The 13,093-nt window shown below is 38.7% G+C and overlaps 1 protein-coding gene across 1 annotated transcript in view; it reads right to left on the bottom strand.

Annotated features, from left to right (window-relative positions):
• Nucleotides 1-12,321, bottom strand: part of LOC139722487 (tuberin-like) — a 55,560-nt gene extending 43,239 nt beyond the window's left edge. The window contains exons 1-8 of the mRNA XM_071633777.1: nt 12,306-12,321; nt 9,798-9,953; nt 8,505-8,591; nt 6,886-6,996; nt 5,217-5,296; nt 3,374-3,484; nt 2,640-2,726; nt 1,919-2,093 (exon numbers count right to left, since the gene is read on the bottom strand). Coding sequence (XP_071489878.1) covers nt 1,919-2,093; nt 2,640-2,726; nt 3,374-3,484; nt 5,217-5,296; nt 6,886-6,996; nt 8,505-8,591; nt 9,798-9,932 — 786 coding nt within the window. The 5' untranslated portion in view covers nt 9,933-9,953; nt 12,306-12,321. The remainder of the gene's footprint in view (nt 1-1,918; nt 2,094-2,639; nt 2,727-3,373; nt 3,485-5,216; nt 5,297-6,885; nt 6,997-8,504; nt 8,592-9,797; nt 9,954-12,305) is intronic.
• Between the last annotated feature and the right edge of the window lie 772 nt (nt 12,322-13,093).

The following is a 13,093-nucleotide window of genomic DNA, read 5'->3' on the forward strand; positions in this document are numbered from 1 at the left end:
AAGATCACTCCCTCGTTGCTAGGGGCGGAGTCTAGCTGTGGCGCTAAATCCGAATCTTCGCACACATTTCTGTTCCACTGAAAGTTGGAAAATCATGGCCTAGAAAAATACTAATTTCTTTCCTTTCCTTTTTTAAATCATTTAGCTTCAAAATTTCCGCAGATCATAGACGATACATTTGACTACAAAATTATGCCAAAAACAGAAATCTGATCATTTTGACGGATTTTGATGATCTGACTTCAAACTCAATTTTCTCGGCCCAGCCATCAGAGACTTTACGATCTTTTTTGTTGTTTAAGGTCACAAATCTTTCTTGAGGTAATCTCCCATATGAGCACTTTCTTGAGGAAGCACACAACATGACACAATGGCTCTCAGTGGCGGATCCAGAGGGGGGCACAACCGGTGCACGCCCCCCCCCCTTTATTTTTCGTTAAAAACAAAAGAAACAAAAAGGAAACTAGATATATCGCTACGGCTACTGATATGCCTCCGCCATAATGCATGGTTCTCCTAATAGGTCTATAGTACAATGTCTTGACAATGTGTGATGACAGTTTCACACAATTGGCAAAATATTAAAATGACAGGTTTGACACAAATGTGCTGAATGTTCACTTTCCTAGAACTAGGTTCAATTGGATGAATGATTAAAATGTCAGAGTGCAGGTATTTGGGGAACTGATGATTTTTACTTGACTTTTGACCCTTTTATAAGTTTATGCATTGAGTAATTTTCAAGGTATTGAGAAAAAGTATAATTTCAGTATCAAATGGGAAAATAGCATTATCTAAACCTGGCCTTTGACTTTTGACCTCACAGTTCCAAAGAGAATCACTGTTAGGTTGAACATGCATGAATATGTAAGTTTCATGATGATACCTTGAGTTACTTCCGAGATATGCAGGAAAAAGTGCAATTTAGCACTTTCACTTGACCTTTTACCTTTTGACCTTTGACCTTTTGGCAAGAAACTTCCCCAAAAATATATAATGGGTAATACATGCCATACATCAAGTTTAAAAAAAAAACCTTCAGGCATATTGCATTTAATGGAAAGTAGTGATATTTTGAGGAGTTGACCTTGACCTTTGACCCCCAACTTCCCTAGATAATCACTGCCCATCGGTACAAGCATATATACTAAGTTCCATGAAGATACCTTGAACCATTTGCGAGATATGGAGAAAAACATGAAATTTCAATTTTTTTTTCACAAAATAACCTGTGACCTTTGACCCTGTGACCCTAAAATCCACACAAAGTATTATCCCCCAAAGATATACCCTCATACCAAGTTTGATGTAAAACCACCACACGGTTCTTGAGATATCGATACAAACAAAACGGGACGGACGGACGTACGGACGGACGTACGTACGTACGTACGGACGGACGGACGGACGACCCGAAAACATAATGCCTCCGGCCACTTCGTTGCGGAGGCATAAAAATGAAATAAAACTCGGAAGTGGCACCAGGAATATTAGTTGCGCCCCCTCTTTACAGAATCTCTGGATCCGCCCCTGGCTCTTCTCATGCATAGCTGACAATAATAGTTCAAAGCATCTGGTGGAGAAGGTTGAGGGGATGGGGATGGGGCACTTCCACTACATGACAATACTGTAAAACCAGAAACTTTCGCATGCTTTTTAATTTCATGAATATCACTATAGCCAAGATTCGCAAAATAAAAATGTGTGCGCAACTTCTTGTCTACACTAAAATGCACTGAATGCCATTGCATTGGCAATTCGAAAAAATTTCCTGCCATGAAAAATCGGCTCCAATACACAAAAAATTTTATGCTGCGAAAATGTCTTGCTTTAAAGTAACTTCTCATTCTGTCTTTGGGGCACCTTCTTCAGTGATTTTACATAATAATTTACTTCTAAAGTTTGAATAATATGTTACCTTCCAGCAGGACTGGCAGAATTTCTTGACACTGACTGTCCTACAGAGGGCGGTAATGAAGTGGTAGAGGGACTCGCTCGGCAGACAGCTGTAGCAGACGACTGCTTCCAGAACGTGGAGAGCTTGCTCAATGTCTCTCTCCTTTTCCGTACGGCTGCAAATTGAGCACGTGTGCCTGCAAAGAAAACAGGGGTGGAGTCGTAATGGTTAAGAAAACATCAGCAGCCAAAACTACCAACACTTCATGGTGCATTGTGGGATACAGTCATCACAACAAAACTCTCCGCCACTGCTAACTTTAAATATTGCTCGTTGTCCTACATATAAGTCTATCTCAAAGAGCTTGGGTCCAAACAAATGACAATTCTGTATATCCTTTAAATCTCAAAGAGTTCTGGTCAAAAAGAATAAGTGATCACACACTAGAGCTTACTTATCATAATGTAATCACTTGATTGCTGGATATAATCCTTATTTATCCTCTGGTTACTCCTTGTGGGAGATTTTAAATGCATGTAATTTTTCTCAGCTAAAAGAAAAAATGCACACAAATAACTTTAGATGTGACTAACACAAATGTGATAACAAAATGTACACACGCATACAAAAATCACACATTATGATAACTTTGCATGTATGTGAGTATACCTACACAAAAACAATAGGTGAAAGCAGAAATTACAGAACAACTACTATCAAAATCACCAACAAAGTCACTCACTGTACAAGTCCAGCTATTATGTGGTCATCCAGATAGCATGAGTTATACTTGATGACATTCACCAAAACTTGAAGAAACTCTGCAGTTCTACAAATAGAAAAGTAAATACATGAGGTCAGACTTTATATGTGCCAGAGCACTACAGCAATGAAAGATTGGAGTTAAACATCAAAAACTATTTTTACTGACAGATGCATGACCTCATAATGAAAGCATTAAATATATTTATTAGAGCAGCCAAACCAATTGCCTAGATACTTAATCCTCAAGGGATAAAATCCATGAATATCATGAATGCATTTTTTAACTTGCCCATTCCAACATATCACCATAAGAATGACCAATTCTGTTGAAGTTGAACTCAATAACAAATTACTGTAGTTGTTGTCTAATTCAACATCTCACTTCTACATTGTAGATGCATCTTTCATATCGTGTATACAAGAACTTTCGCATTTGTTTTAATCTCCCGAATCTTGGCTGTAGCAAAATTTCCAAAATTAAAATGCACGCGAACATTTCTGGTTTTACAGTCATAAAAATCTTTAAAAGAATAAAGAAATGATAACCAGTATTTTAATAGTGCCTTTTCAAAAGATTCAAAGCACTATAAACAAAGTTACAACAAAATACATGAAGTCAACAATATATTTGCCATTATACCAAACTAAAATAAATGAGAGAATTAAGGGCACAAGTAGAACCAAGACTGAAAGGAACAACAGAGGGCTCACTTTCCATAGCTGATCACATCCGGCATCCACAGCATGAGGAACGGGCCAGCTTCCTCCTCAAAGTCCAAGAGATTCTTACCGTTGTCACTAAGAGCACGGAACATGTCCAGTCTGAAGACATCACGGAAATGAGAGAAATGCCCCCAGATTTCATTATTAGAACTGAATATATTAGTATATGATAACAATTCTTTGAGTGTGGTTCACTGAATGTCATCACATCAATCAAATCTGTATAAAGCATTGGACACAGCTGGATATCTTTGCATTTAAATCTTAGCAAATGTCCAATGATCTAAATCCTTCATTGCAATATTACTATTATGATTACTCTTCAAATATATTCGGTGTTGTTTTTTTATCAGTTTATAATTGTTATCATCTCTAGCATTATAGGGACACTTACAAGCAAGTATAGACGAGACAGGAAATTGATCTCAAGACAGGATATTGATCATGCTCAAACTTTCTTCTGAGGCATTGGTTTCATAACTATCAGAAGAAAGCTGACCAGAAAGGACAGATAATTCCTCTGAACATTGCTAAAGCTGACCAGAAAGGACAGATAATTCCTCTGAACATTGCTCTAGCTTTCACCAATTCCCAGGAACCACATTTTTGCAGTTTGGTGTCATATAATTTAATTACATAACTGTAAATTATCATTTGTATAAAGCTTATCACACATTTCCACAAGGAGATGCTGAACAAGGTTGACCGGTCATGTGAAACGAGATACAAGGGACCAGCCAAACTCGGACATTACGTTCACTTTCTGCTTGCCAGGCAGTGGGAAAATTACAGGGCTGAACTGAACATAACCCGATCCATACTGCATTCTTAAATGCCCATAGACTTTATATGCAGGCCACAAGGTTCCCGCATGGAAAGGGTTTAAGAAAATGTCCAGATCATCAACAGTAGAGATGATGAAGATGTATGGTTGAGGGAACTTAACCCTAAAAGGGCCGGGGGGGGGTGAAATCCGCCCCCCTCGACGGTTCGCGCTATAATTCTGTAACGCGAGAAGGCCTCGTCGCAAGGCTTCTTGACTTTGTTTGTTCAAGTCTCGCGCAACTTTTGAGACCAAATTTGTGACATCCACACATACTTTTGCGACATCCACGCATACTTTTGCGAAGCCACGCCCATTTTTGTAACAGAATGTCACCCCAAAACGGGCACAATTTTGTGATTTTGTGTACATTGCCTATGGAAAACAGTGCTGTCATGAAAGTCATAAAAATCTGATTACTTTTACAATTAATCACTTTCATTGATCAGTTTTGTGCCAATTAGGGTAGAAAAGTGGTCAGTGACAATTTGCAACGAAAAAACAAAGAAGAAACAAAAGTTGAAATACAAGGAAATACATAAGAAATTCTGAAAACAATAAAATACATAAGAACTGAAATGAATTTTGGAAGTTTGTGTGATGTACAATTGTTGAATATGCTAAAACAGATTTACAGATCAAAAATTAGACTCTCAATGCTTTTAATTAGGCTAAAATATGATCTTGAGCTTAATTTGCATAATTAATTGATTAAAATTAGAAATTGATTGTTTCAAAATATCTTATGACACAATCTTGTAGATTATGACGCGGGTCTCACGCATGCAAAATTTCATCGCGATCGCGCCACCAATGGCCGAGATCTCGGGGGGAGGGGGGGTGGAATCCATCCCCCCCCCCTTAAAGTTTTGTAACATTGATGTTCCCAATATCATACAGGAAGTACAAATATTTGAAGTCTGCAGACAACAGTCCTCCTTGGTTTGATAAGGTTAATACCCCACTTCCACCTAATCACACAGACTTTGATAGCATACAAATTTGTACCTCTGTGGCAAATCCTCAAAGATGTTATGATTCTTGACGACATTGAAGAAATGACATCTCATTAGCCCAAGAAAATCAGACTGCAAGCAAGGAGAACAAAATCACAAAGGGCAGAGTAACAGGCACTGTAATGTAAAGCATTCACATTCTAAAACGGCAAAGGAATCTTCAACACACATGCTATTTACAATATGATAGTTTTGCTGTCATCATTTGCTTTCTCTTTGGCTAACAACTTCTGGTGATCCTTAGAGTCAAAGGTCAAAGCACAATTCCTCAAGATGGGGCTGGACAAACAACTGTATATTTCAGTGGTTAACATATTCCAATAAATGTTTTGATAGCTGGTCAGTCAGCTCGAACATGGCTTCTTTGTCTAGGAGTCAGGGGTATAGATGTACTGAATACATGGAGACCAGCCACACTCTACAATCACATTGTTTTCCCTCAGGCATGAGATCACAATAGATTTTCATGTCTTATTAACAATTATTACCTATACGAGGTAGTTTTGCGAGGCAATTACAGTTGGTATTTTGCAGGGTCGGGAGTTCAGCAGGCGACATTAGAGCATATCACGAGCATTCAGGGTTTTACATATACAGTGGACTCCTGTTATAACGAAATCCTCGAGACCGGCAGGTTTCTTTCATTATATCGGAATTTTGTTATAACTGAACAAATAAACAATAGAAATACATACAGTGGATGACATTGCAGCCCAAATTTTTACTTCATTATAACCAGAATTTTGTTATAACCGTGTTCATTATACAGTAATAGGAGTGCACTGTAAAACAGGGAGGTGGGAAGAGAAGGAGTGGAATCTCCTCCCCACCTCCCTGCTTTACATGTAAACATTCCGATCGACCATGAAGAGAAAACATTCAAGGAGGTCGCTGGTGTCGATTACACGCACCGCAGAAGAACGCCGATAAATCAACTCATACAAGGTCGACCGCTTCCAGCAGCACTACGCGTCAAACAATGATTAGTCCATTTGTGCTCAATAACTGCACAGTGACCATCAGTTATTACAACTCTATAAATTGAAACAGAAGCAAATATAAAGTGTAAAAGCGTTCAGATGTTTGAAGTTCTGTTACAACTACATATGTATCTTTGAAGTTGGAGTTGAGTGATATACATTGATGAACAATTTTTTAATTATTCGACATGTTGGCGATGATATACAGGTAGTCAAATGTGGCTTGATCTATATCATAGTGTATAGCCGTATTCACATATTTTCCTAATTTACCTAAGGGATAGGTAATCATTTTGATATTGACTGGCCTTGAGGGAGATACCAGATAGATATTGCCCGCACTGAAAGAATATTTTCTGGTATCTCCCTCGAGGCCAGTCAATACTATATAAATATGTGACCAATTTGATATAAAATATAACTATGTTATGTCAATATTGCCTTCATCCAGCAATTTGATGTCCTTTTGCTTATTGTTTTTCACCATTGTGTTCAAGAATACATGAACACAGACATTATCTGTGTTTACATCATCTTGGCCATTGTCTGACCAGTCAAATTCCTCAAAATGCATCAGAACCATAAAAAAAGCATAATAAAAATTTGTCAAACATACTAGCAGGCAGCTTCGCTCTTATTGAATCCTGTAGGAAATGAAGAAGCTATCTCTGTGAGACTAACCTGTCCAATGATGACACACTTGAAGAAGTGTAAGACGAGGTGACGGTGATCGGCACTGACCTGAGGCTCAAGCAGGTCAGAGATTGAGACCCAGATGGTTTCTATGGCATGCTGAGAATACAAAGGACAACGAGGAGGAAGATGAGGTGTGAAGTTTCTTCAATTTGTCTCCCTCTACAAATGAAAATTGTACTAAAGATCGCAACTGCTGATCCGTAAATTAACAAACATGTCAGAAAAAAGGAACCATGGGACTTCTCTAACCTGTCATCTATTGCTTTGCGATGACACGTTTGAGTCCCGTGGTTCTGTTTTTCTGACATGTTTGTTAAATTACAGATCAGCAGTTGCGATATTACAAATTTCATTTGTAGAGGGAGACAAATTGAAGAAAATTCACACCTCAGCCTTCATCCCTCTGATTAATATTCTCTTGCATTCATTCTTCAAGGAGGAGGACGTCATACAGGAGGATGAGGTGAATGAAACTATTATACAATGATTTCAAAAGTTTGGCAAGATCTTATTGCTGGCAATCTAGCTAGGACATGAAGCATTGTCTATGCCATCTTATGACCTTAAAGGGGATGGCTAGTAACTGATCAGTGGGAATCAGTGGAAATGTTGGGGGATGTTTGTTCCAATTCTTGTGGGATTCATTTAAGAGTACATTACCGGTATATATCTATCGTGTGAAAATAATTTGCTTCAGAATAGTCTCATATTCAAGTAATGTGCAGTTTAATGCCTCGTCACTGTACAGGCATGATAGCCTGGAACCATTAAACTGAACATTACTTGAATATGAGACCATTCTGAAGCAAATAATTTTCACACAACAATAGATATATATAATGTACTCATAATGAATCCCACAAGAATTGGAACAATCATCCTCCAGCATTCCCACTGATTCCAACTGATCAGTTACTAGCCATCCCCTTTAAGCAAAATGGGACACAGTTGCTGTAACATGACACTCAGTTTGGATGATAACACCCCAGTATTAGGTTAATCACAAAATCAACTCAGAATTTGACATGAATGTCTTTCCACAGACCTATTAAAAATTGCATTTCCTAATGAAACTGGATATTTACAGCAACACTCAACTGCATATTAAACAAAAAGTTCAAGAATAAATTATATAAATCATACACAAGTATGTATAAAATACATACAAAAACACATATATAATGAAAACAATAAACATGAATTTTCAAGTAATTTAGCGGCAAACCATGCATTTTGTTTGCTTTATCTCATCTTTAATCAACCTAGATCTTTACATTGAGCAAAGAAAAAGGAATGTAATACTAATAGCAACATTCATAAAAGATCATTTGACAAGTTTTTGTTGTTGTTTTTGTTTTCATGCTGCACACTGGCAAGAAGTTTGCAGAACTAGGCCAGTGTGATCAGCATATCCTACATAAATATAAAACTCAAGCAAAAGTTAGCAATACATTATAGTGAATTCTAACCCAATGAGGACAGGCTGATTTTGCTACAACACACATTTCTCACAGACACTTGCCTGAGTATACTCGGGACTCGCCTCACCCGGTTAACAGAGTAGGGTTGAGTAGAGCATCCATAATGTTCCATGTCAGACTTACCTCTTCTAATTTCTTTTCTCCCACCAGCCCACTCAGATGACTGATTGCTTTCACTCGAACATTGAGGGCGCTGTCACGACTAAGGTCCTGCAGGCACAGAACAAAATTATATGACAGGTGATGCATTTTTCTTTTATTGTGTCAATGCATCAAAGTAGTGCAAAATAAACTCAATGTTGTGCTCATGTTGCAAAATCAACAGCTAACTCTTTAGCATGCTTGACCACAAAGCAATACTGATCGCTTTTAGAGAAGCAAATTAGATTTTCCCTTTTGTAGTCAGCTGCAGTGTACACATACTAATGGAATGAGAAATGATGATACAAGGGACTTAACCCATGTCCAGTGCTCAAGCTTCAAGAATACTAATACATAACAGGCTTTTTACAAGACACGCAGTGGACACAGTGGGTCAAATAAACTGAGTCTAGAGGCAGAAATTATGATTGTGTAGTCAATAAAATGGTAATTCTGAATCTTTCTATGAATCTTGATACTGAAGAGAGATTGTATCAAAATGGTAAGCAAATTTAAATAAACTAAAAAAAAAAAAAATTTATACATGTATGTAACAAAAGACAGTGTTGCAAGCAGACCCATTGATGTCATGCGGTGTGCAATCAGTACCAGGCTATCTACACTGAACACCAAACACATTCCTCTTTGTGGGATTCAGTTGTCAATACCTTTGTAACACCCTGTACACTATCACCCTAACACATTAACCCGTTGAGGACGGACTGATTTTGCTACAACGTAACACATATTTCCCATAGAGACCTGCCAGAGTATACTCGGGACCCATCCTCACCGCGATAACATTGCTTATTTTTGTACATAGTATACTGCACATATAAGGAGCTTCTAATGATATAGAGAATGTATAGGCGACATCAGGGGGATTATCCTGAAGTTTGCAGCCAAACCACATGTGAAGGCTTATGGGGTGACATTACACCAAGGCATGCTTTATCTTGGAGAAGAGAAGGATTTTATGAAATTTTTACAAGGTTTATCGAAATAGAAATCAGTACATAGTGTATCATCACTACCACAATTATCGATGGTGTGGTATGATCCTTAGGTGTTGATCTTATTCTAAGCTTTCCAATTTCTAAATGACAGGGTTTGAATCACAGAGAGAAAAAAGCACACATCCCTAGGTTTTAAAATAAAGCCAAATTTACCCTTTAGTTTAAATGTCGTGAATCATTTTCATATGAGCACTGTGCATAATATTTGCAGTATCATTGAAAGGAACAATGTGTGGAATTTTATACATGGAAAACTTACCCTCTTCACAGCAGGTGTGATAAAGAATTCCCCTTTCTTCAACTGGACACCCCCAGCAGTGGATCTTGCATGGCCCCTAATACCAAAAAAGTCTTGGAACCTTTGACGTAGTGTTTCCCTCGGTGGCCGAGACATTGTTGCAGCATTTTATCAAGACTGCAGGAAGAATAAAATATTTACATATTGTTTTGTATTTGAGGAGTAGCAAAAAAAAAATTAATGTGTATTAATATCATAAACCAATGCTATCTAAATACTTAATGATTATTAATGATACAGCAATATTCAAACTCTGTACAGGATGCTCTTACAAACAGTAATGACAGGCTGAAAAAAAGGGGGTTAGATCTAGACTATAGAGAGTATTCCTATACAATATAGATCTAGGATCTATAGAGTTACGTTTAGGGTTAGGGTTTAAAGGTATAAACGTTGATCCAGGATCCAGGATGCTATTGATCCACTGGCTTGATTTTTACTTGCACCTATCAAATTTTCATTTGTAAAATTGATTATGTTTGTTATCTGTAAATAAACTCCGTCCGTTGGCCTTTGGTATCACCTGTCACCGTGTACCATCATAGTATAGCTTCTGCTTCACTATGAAAAACTGCAACAGGGATAATACTTATTCTAGGTTCAAGATCTCAGAGTCCTCGGGTACAATACATTGACCCTGGAGTCCTACAAATATGTAGGTTAGTGAGGGGTACATATGTACATAAGATGAGGAACTCTTTCCAGGTTCTCAAGCATGATGTCATGTTAAGTGAACCAACCAGTGATGAAAATTAACAGATTGAATAAAGATGTGATGTAGCACTGTTCATTATTGTAGGCCTACTGTATACTATACAGACGTTGGGTGACACGCACCTTGCCATAGTTGTGTGTTTATGCATATTTGAATCACATTTCGTCACTGAAATTCTATCAAATCCCACTCACTATACACAAAAAATGCTGAAGATTCCACTGGAACCACAAGTTCACTAACAATCAATACCGGAAATCTTCAGCTATCGTCCTCAAATGCGAAAATGCGAAAATGCTGTGCACTAAGGAAAGGGCCCGCAACTCATCAACAGCGTTCCCATAGACTATATGCATAGACAAAGCATGTCAAAGATGCGTGCAGGTGACCCTGATGATACTTGTAAAGCGTAATCCTAATCCTATTCCTAATAAATTTAAAGATAAAAGATTTTCGCGAAAAAATGTTCGGTTTCACCACAATTTGCTTGATTGCAGTAACCCTGCCAAGTTTCAAGCGTACTTGACTGAGCTGAAAACAGTCGCAGTCCCAGGCATAAATTTTTATTCTGTGGGCTTGTAACAATTTTAAACAGGGTGGCAGTATTCAGGCCCTGGCCTCGGCCCTGGCGCGGTGCGGGCACCTCACTACATAGCTTTACTCTACACATGTACGTCACTTAAACAGTGCTGCAGTGATAAACACTGCAGTCCGCACTGACACTGTTTATACCGACTGTCAAAACCAGAGACCCCAACTCTCCCGTTTTCGACGGGAGATCTCCCGCCGAAAGCCCATTTTTGCACAATCTCCCGTTCTCCCGTTTGAGATTTGATTTCTCCCGCCCTGGCTCTGTGTCTCCCGGTGGAAAGGATTTCTTAATTATTTCTATCGTATGTTGAAAAAAAAAGCCATAGATAGCACCAGAGAACATCTAGAATCCTAGGAACTTCGCGCTTCTCACACATCAACTTGGAGTCTCCCGTTTGCTAGGGGTTTCGGGCGGGAGAATCTCCAGATCAGAAGGTGCTTGGGGTTGGAGTCTCTGCAAAACTGACTGTGCCCGTGGTGACTTATTACACGCAGCCGCTGTCGTGAAGCGACAGCGAGTACCGAGTGGTGACTGTAACTTGTATGTAGTTGTAAGTGTAAACTATGACCTACTCAGGCCTAGCCTCAGGGTCCTTAGGTCTATACCAAACACATAATGCCAAATGGCATGGCATGTACAAGTGTGTCTGGATTGATATTGCCTTGAGATAACTACACACAGCCCAGTCGCTGTATAGCGACACAGTATCTGGTCGGGCTAGACTAGTTGTAGTCTAGACCAAAAATTGCATGTAGACAGAAAGATCCGTCTGTCCGGAGGACTCTTTTTATATTTTGCCATTAACGCTGTTATACGGAGGGGATCCGTGAAGCCAGACGCACTCTCCGCGGAACATTCTCCGACGGACAGATACAGACCGATCTTTCAGTCAAGTTGTAGTCTAGTAGTGTTAGACTACCTAGTCTTGAGATTAAATTATAATCATCAGGCCTACTAACATACTTTTCTACGTGTGGGGATATGTAACTGTAAGACAAGCCGACGAATAGCCGATGTTACCCTCCGCGCTCCGGGTTTGGCGATTAGGATTGGCTGATGTAATTTCATTACGTTGCCACAAGTGCACCACTACTTAGATTTAAGGGCTACACATTGCTACTAGCTAGGTAATAAGCCTATATCAGAAAGAAGAAATACTCACATAACTTTAATACGCCATTGACATTGATTGACATAACATCGCCTCCGCTCGGTCAGGATGATCAGTCACGGGGCCGGGGCTTTCGATTTCTAGCACAGGTTAACCGGGGGGCCAAAAGCTGAAAGCAGAGGTCGAGTTGCACTCTCTCTACAAACTAAGTAGACCATGCTTATTTTCAAGTTTTTATTGTAACAAACAACATTCCACTGGTCTACCTCAAAAAATTTGTTGCGAAAACCTCCAAATCCAAGATGGCGTCCAAGATGGCCGCCATATTCACTGAATTTGTTATTTGAAAGATAGAATTTGATAGAAACATCAAATTTCAACAAATGTGACGTCATATGAAAGAGAATAAAATTTTCTACAAGTTGATACCATTTTTGTGGGTTATTGTGATAACTGGATTGAGATTTTAAGGAAAAAACACTCATTTTTTGATATTTTTCTGAAAAAAGGAAAATCATGAAAATGCTTGATTCAGCATAAATCAGAGAAAGACTGAAGGATTATCTTGAAACATCTCAAGAATTTTGTTTGACATATAATTAATATTTGGAGAAAAATAGGGGTCAGTACCATTTTTGGTTCAGGAGTTATAATGTCTCAAACTTAAAAACTCACTACGTAAGAATGGCCATTTTAGTTGTGACCAAGACCTTGTTGGTCATAAAAAAGTCTGCGCGCGCCAAGACTACTACACGCACCACTGGCACTGGCGCTGGTAGCAGCGCCAGTAGTGCGTGTAGTAGTCTTAGCAAATGCAGACTTTATCTTTGACAAACAAG

Source organism: Diadema antillarum, unplaced genomic scaffold (genome assembly GCF_040938485.1).
Source record: "Diadema antillarum isolate AM-2024a unplaced genomic scaffold, OU_Dant_1.0 scf00000166, whole genome shotgun sequence".
Classification (NCBI taxonomy): Eukaryota; Metazoa; Echinodermata; class Echinoidea; order Diadematoida; family Diadematidae; genus Diadema; species Diadema antillarum.